This window comes from Prionailurus bengalensis, chromosome A1 (assembly GCF_016509475.1).
Source record: "Prionailurus bengalensis isolate Pbe53 chromosome A1, Fcat_Pben_1.1_paternal_pri, whole genome shotgun sequence".
NCBI lineage: Eukaryota > Metazoa > Chordata > Mammalia > Carnivora > Felidae > Prionailurus > Prionailurus bengalensis.
The window spans coordinates 86,722,357-86,730,215 of NC_057343.1; the positions used below are offsets into that span (position 1 = coordinate 86,722,357).

Sequence of the window (7,859 nt, forward strand, 5' to 3'; positions counted from 1 at the left end):
TGACAACCCCCACCGCTCTCAAGGTAGACGGCATCGCGACCTGGGTCCATCACACCCACGCTCAGCCAGCGGACCCCTCCTCGATCCGGAAGGACTTCGTCACGCGATGGGCCATCAGTCGGGACCAACACAACCCACTCAAGCTCAAGCTACAGCGCATTCGACCCACCTAATATTGGTAACTCTGTTAACTCTGCTTGTCATTGCTCATGCTGCCGGGAGTCCCCATGCCCCCCAAAACATCACCTGGCAGATCATAGACACCAGCTCGGGGACAATACTTAATCAGACCTCCCAGAGCCACCCCAGGGACACTTGGTTCCCAGAACTTTGTGTAAACCTCCAGACTCTGTTCTCCTTGTCACCATAAATGCAGCCGGTCCCATGATTGGGTCCGTAAGCTACATGACAAGGGGGGAATGAAAGGGCGGGCCTACGCCAGCCGACTCCATCTTGTTCTGTGTCCTTCACCTTGACCACACCTCCTTCCCTTGAGTAAACCCTCCCTCACCCGCCGGACCCTTCCCCAGGACCCCTACCCAGCCATAGCCATTACCTCACCAACTGCCCCCAGGCCCCAATAAAACCTTTGTCCTTTTGAAACTCGCTCTCTTTCCCTGGTATCTCACCGCTGCGTCGGTGCAGGTAGGGGATTGAGCTCGAGCTAGCTCGAATAAAGGCTCTTTGCTTTTGCATCGGACTCGGCTCCCTAGTGGTCTTTGGGGATCACGAATTCTGGGCATAACAAGGGAAGTTGAGAAATGTTTCCTCAGAAAGAATACAATAGTGGAGAAGAAATTGAATATGAAATATTGTGGATTAGTTACTTTGTGTAAGAAGAGAGTTTGTTCAAAATAGAGATAAGACAATAGATCTGTTATCCACTTTGAAAGTTTACAAATTACTCCAACTCCTGGAGGCAGGAGTTTAATGTAGAGTATGCAGAATCTGAAACAGAGATTAGAGTTGGATATATCAGGTATTGCAGAAATGGTAGTGGGGAAAAATGGATACATAAATAGATAGGTATTGAATAGAGACATTAACTATCTTGAAGACATTAATTAACTTTAAGATATTTTACAGAATTCATGTGACCAGTCTTCCACTAAGCTCAATATTCTGTGATTTTTACTTCTGGAGAAAAACCCAACTTAAAATGGATATTTATGACCTGTCAAAATTTTTACTTCCTTCTCAATGAAGCTCAGCTGTACAGCAAATTCAGCCCATAAACCCAACATTTCATAAACTCCCTCACTCTTAATTATAAAATCAGAAATCATCAGGTGAGTGTGAAAATTCTAATTTTAAAGATAGAAAATAAGATATCAGTAATATTAATAGAGAATAGAAACCAAGAAAAAAAAAGAAGTATTGCAGAAATATTGAAGGAAATATTGAAACCAAGAATAAAATTTCTCATAAAAAAGGAAAATTCTTCTATAGAGAACTATATAAATATTATTAATATCTGAATGTAAAATACAGAAAAACATTGACATGGTAAAGATGTAAGGAGAGTTTAGGAGACTTCCATGAAGAGTTAAATGAGAAACAGAAAAAATAAAGGTTAGAGAGACAGCATTAAAAATAATAGCAATTAAGGAAGTCAAAATAATAAATTTCCTGAGAGAGGAAAGAAAAGAAAAACAAAAAGAAAAGTATCAAAAATTTTTAAAAAGGGAAGATAATTCATTAAAAGAATAAAATGAGTTTAAGAATGAAAGACTCCATTTTATTCTCAGAACAACATCTGTAAACAGAAACTTTACAACATGGTAAAATACTGTGAAATCCATGAGCACAAGAAACAAAGAGACTCCCTCAAGATCATTCAGCAAGAGAATAAACAAATATGCATAAATGTGAGGAAAAAGCATAGGAATTCCCTGAGCTTGCATAGGTGGGTTAACAAGACATAAGAAAAATAGAAAGCCACAGGATGAATGCATCCAAGATTATTAGGCAAATAAGATTAGGTAAACAGGTCAAAGGCCCCCAGTATAGGAATAGGAAATCTCAGGATGAAATTGTCCAAAATGATATAAACAAGATTAGGTATTCAGGGTGGAAATGCCTCCCAACTTAGTACAATAGCAAAAAGCTGCTTTCACAGGAAGAAAGGACCAAAATAGGTAAACAGATAAACAGGGCTATAGACCTCTGTAGGGCGAAGTTGCCTGGAGCAGAACTAATTAGCAAAAGAAAGGTGCCTTGTTGGCCCTGAGGTACCAGGCTCTTTCTTGTCCCCAAACAAGTTTAGGTAAAGGGAGGTGGTGCCTCATATCTGCTGTAAAAAACCTTCCACCCACCACCAGGATTTTGTTTCCTCTTGGCCCAGTCCCCTAACACTGCATATCTTCAAAAGCCCCTTTCCCTCATGCCCATGCGTGAATGTTTATGATTTCATTGTCTTTGCTCACATCCATCACACTTGTAAATCTTCTGATCCTAATAAAAACAGAGCAAGGACCCTTAGTCAGGGCTTTTGTCTCCTCTCAGACATTAGTCTCTCTCACACTTTAATCCTGAATCCACTCTCTTGTTGGGCAACAGAGAACTCTAGACAGAGTCTATGGCACATAAACATAAAATTATTGTGAGTTTGAGTGCATAGGTCATCAATATAGATAAGGAGGAGGGAAGACAGAGAAACAAACTAAAATCCTAAAAAGTCAAATTTAAAGTATTTACAAGATCAAATTAACAATATTTATGGGAGTAGAATCCTTGAATATCTAGAAAATATGTTACTTTGTTGTCTCTTTTTGGCTGTCTAATGTACAATACAATTTTTCTGGTCATAGTATTTTAGGTTTAAATTTACTTTCTCAAAAATATCACTCAAAAATAATATCATTATCTGAAAAAAACCTCTTAAGCACATGAGATTAGGGTTTATAAAACAAAAATAGACTAAGGTTTTGTTAAAGGAGAACTTTAGGTATCACTATCAAAATATATTCATGAACAAAATACCTCTCTCACCTCTCCTACATGCTTTTTCTAAGTCATCATGAACCCTCATTAGGAATACAGACATAGCATTCATTTTTTATTTCCAGTTAGTTTCTCCACAGCCTGCACTTGTCAGAGACTGATCAGTTTTAAATATAAGTTGATCATTTACTTTCTCTACTCAAAGTTATCTGTGGTTTCCTCTCATTCAGAGTAAAAGTTAACAACTTCACATGAACTGCAGTGTCTGCTGGCCTTGCAGCTATTTCTTTTTATTTTTTCATTTTTTTATATATAATTAAATCCTCATCTAGTTTATTGTTGCCTGGTTCCCTGAAGTTGCACTAGACTCTGAAGCCCCCATGTCACAACCTCACCATGTGCTTTTCTTGGACCCATTTTAGTCCTATTCTCTCTGGGACTACACTCTTTTTTGTTCTGTGTGCATCCCACTTCCTTTCCAATGTTTCTGTCTCCTGATGAAAGACAGTGAGGTTAGAGCTCACTTTTGAACTTTGAATCACTGCATTGGTTTTACTGAAGTGGTGCCGAAAACTGGTTGTGATCCATGGGCAACACTCAATATATCATGACTAAAACATTAGATGCTAAAGTTAATTACAATCCTATCCATAGATGTGTAAACAACCAAAAGAAAAAAAAAACGCACACACACACACAATCTACTGATTTTACTAATTATTCAGTGAGATTTATTATTGGCTGGTGGCAATTAAGCAACTCAGTCGAGAAAAACATAACATTATTTTCCCTTTGGAATAGGGCAGCTCGATAAATTAAGGTCTTGGACAATTCAAGTACACAAGAGACTAGTAAGAGACGTAAAATTGCCAAGTTCTTTAAGTCCCATATTTCTTCCTGTTGACATAACGATAAAGCTTGTTATGGAAATCATATGACTTTTCAGAGGATCAATGCATGTAATCATCTGTATTGAAATGAGATTTTATATCCTTCTGCCCTTGTGATGGTAATAGTTAAAAATACAACTGGAACTTTCATATACCAGGTTTGGAGGTATACTATTAAATGATTTATTTGGAAGAAAAAAAAACATTTAAACTTAAAATGTTTTAGATATAATAATTTATTTTGGATATGAGAAAAATAGGAGTTAAAAATACTAATTTCACAAATAATGAAAACCAAGAAAATGTAAAGGTATGGTCTTATTCTGCTGCACAGATTGTTTGATTTAAAAATGCCAGGTTTCTGTAGTCAGATTCACTGGGAGAAATATATACATATGCAAATACACACACACACACACACACACACACACATAATACATATATATTACTCAATTTAAGAGACTCCACTTTTTATGATTTTTAATACTTCTATCATATTATAATATTTTGAATTAGAGCATATATGACAATTGCCAGCTGTATAACTGTAACACACTAAGCTTAAATTGTATTAAATGTTAAATCATAATTAATAAGAATAGATAATGAAGAAAGAAACTCAAGGTGAAACTAAAAAAAAAAACACTAAGTGTTGGAAGTGGAATGTTATATTTTTTTATCCCCCCAAATATTAATCACATGTATAAATTAGAATCCTCAAGAACTCTGTATTTAAAGTTTATATATTTTTGAGAGAAGGAGAGAGAGAAAGAAACAGAGAGAGAGAGAGAGCAGGAAAGGGGCAGAGAGAAAGGGAGACAGAGAATCTCAAACAGGCTCCACACTGTCAGCACAGAGCCTGACATGAGGCTTGAACTCACAAACTGTGAGATCATGACCTGAACCAAAGTTGGACGCTTAACAGACTAAGCCACCCAGGCACCCCTTCAAGAAGTCTTTAAGCTAATATTTCCCAATGATTTTATATCTATCACATTAGAGATGACAAGCATATATAGAAATCATTCTATTTGTAGCTCTGAACTTCTGAGTTTTTCTTCCTCCATCACTTAAGCTGTTAGTAGTATTATAAGATGAAGAATTTATAGTATTTCTACAGGGACAGTAGTACATGCATATAAAATTTAATTATTAAAAACATATTTTAAATCATTCAGAATATTTTTATGTCTTGGACTAAAATATATTGTAAAATTTATTGCATTGTTTTCTTTAAAGTTTCTGCAATTATATTTTTTAATATATTAAAATTTTTATATTACTATTTCCCAATTCCAGCAACCACTATTTACTCAGGATCGTTCCATTGTCCATCACAATAGAGAGAGGTTGATCACATATGTGGGATAATTAAAATAAGAAGAAGGTGTGGGAGAGAATATTGTATAGTGCATCTTTATAGTTCCCTAAATTTGCATGAAGCCTGATTAATAAAATCTGTACAAACAGAAGACACCAAATGTCACTGTAAATCAAATTGACAACGACACTCATGAGACTAAAACTATTTGGATTTATCTCCTACAGTGTGTGGTCTGTTCTTCTCTGCCAGAGATTTGCATTAATTTTATGGGAAGAAAAGAAGAAGACAAGGAAGGGGATTGGACAGGAGGTGGACTTGAAAACTGTTATAGTTTGCAAGTACAAACATTTTAGTATTAGATGTGTAAATATGATGAAAAAGGAAAAAAAAAGTTTGTGAGGAAAATATTTTTTTTCACTAATGATATAGTGGGAGAAATCATATGACAGTGTGAATAATGAATTAATTGGTGATGAGGAGGTCAATAATCTTAGCTAAAACAATGTAGGATTTTTGATGACTAAATCAGGACATGTATCATATGAAAGTATGCACATAAAACCATGTAATTTTATGATAAATATTTTGAGTTTTGTGCATGAGAACAAAGTTAGATTGATTTCTATTTAATCTATTAAACATTGTATTTATTTATTTATTTTGATGTTTATTTGTGTTTAAGTGTGAGAGAGTGTGAGCAGGGGAGGGGCAGAGAGAGAAGGAGACACAGAATCTGTAGCAGGCTCCAGGCTCTGAGATGTCACCACAGAGCCTGACACAGGGCTCAAACCCATGGACCATGAGATCATGACCTGAGCCAAAGTCAGAGGCTCAACAGATTGAGCCACCCAGGTACCCTACTATTAAACATTTTAAGTGTAAGGACATCTCTAAATTAAGCAGACAGTAAGTAGGTTAAAGATTTCATAGCATAGATTGGAGGTCTGTAATCATTTTCTTTCTAAGAATTGTTTACTATTCCACTCCTTGAAGGTATGCTGAAACAGGTTTTGTTAGTCATAGGATAATTATGATATAGGGACCATGTGACTAAGACGCAATTTAATAGTTGTTGGTTTGTCACTTTGAATTTACTGAGAAATGTGGGAAGGATACATGCTTTTCATGTTTTGATAAGAACTGTTGAAAATTTCAATGCTTCAACAATTTTCATAGGACATATGTTGAAACACATTTACAAGAACTGAAAATAAAGTGGTTCAATAAAATAATATTACTCAAGTAATTATTGGTGGTTGATATAATGTGTAGGAGTTAGATTTCTCTGGTAAATAGTTTGTATGATTGCCATTGTAGAAACCCATTTTATGTTCAATATTGAAAAGTTGACAATGATATTTTATTTCTCTATTTTTTATACAGATTATGCCTCCAATAGTGACAAATCTCACAGTTGTGACAGAATTTATCCTCATGGGATTTTCTACCAATGAAAATATACACATTTTGCAGTTAGTGCTCTTCTTTTTGATTTATTTCTGTGCTCTGATGGGGAATGTCCTCATTATTATGGTCACAACTTTGGACAAGAATCTCCACACCCCCATGTACTACTTCTTGAATAATTTATCCTTTTGGGATCTCTGCCTAATTTCAATCACTATTCCCAAATCCATTGCCAACTCTTTGTCTCACAATAACTCCATCTCATTCATTGGCTGTGTTGCCCAGGCCTTTCTGGTAGTTTTTTCAGCAACCACAGAACTGCATCTCCTGACAGCAATGTGCTTTGACCGCTATGCTGCCATATGCCATCCCCTGCACTATGAAATTATCATGAACAAAGACGTGTGTGTTCACTTGACAGTCACATCTTGGCTGGGTGGGGGTTTGATTGCTTTGATGCACACAGTTGGTACCTTCTCCTTATCCTACTGTGGATCTAACATAGTCCATCAGTTCTTTTGTGACATCCCCCAATTATTGGCTATATCTTGCTCAGAAAATTTAACAAGAGAAATTGTACCTATTATCATTAGTGTGGTTTTGGACATCTGTTGTTTTATTTACATCATCATTTCCTATGTGAACATCTTTTCCACTGTCAAGAAGATTCCATCAACAGAAGGTCAGTCAAAAGCCTACTGCACTTGCCTTCCACATCTGGTGGTAGTTATATTATTTCTCTTCACTGGCATCTTTGCTTATCTGAAGCCAACTTCAGGGATTCCTTCTATTTCTGACCTTTTAATTTCTATGTTCTACACTATGGTGCCCCCAACCGTTAATCCTATTATATACAGTCTAAGAAATAATGTCATGAAAATGTCATTGGGGAGGTTGCTAAAAATAATATTCACCAAAAATTAAAAATTATTCCCTCTTTTTTAATGTTCAATAATACTTATGATCTACAATTTTACACACATTATTTCTTAGTATTTTTGCCTCAAATTTTTCTAGAGCACTTTTAGGATTAAAAACATTAAAAGAAAGTACAGAAAATTTCCATATAACCACTGCATAGACTTCCACGGTAACAATATAATTCACTAGGATCATCATTTTTTGTTTTATTTATTTATTTATTTATTTATTTATTTATTTATTATTTTTTATTTTTTTTAAACAAAGACATACCTACATTGAAACCTCATGATTATCCAAAGCCTATAGTTTACATTAGGGATTCTCTTAGTGCTTTACATCTATGGTTTGGACAAATACATAATTAAATATAT

The 7,859-nt window shown here is 35.3% G+C and overlaps 1 protein-coding gene across 1 annotated transcript; it reads left to right on the top strand.

Annotated features, from left to right (window-relative positions):
- The first annotated feature begins 6,543 nt into the window (after positions 1-6,543).
- LOC122479059 (olfactory receptor 14A16-like) lies at positions 6,544-7,488 on the top strand. Its single transcript, XM_043572994.1, has one exon. It carries the CDS (start codon positions 6,544-6,546, stop codon positions 7,486-7,488), a length of 945 nt encoding a protein of 314 aa, XP_043428929.1.
- The last annotated feature ends 371 nt before the right edge of the window (positions 7,489-7,859 follow it).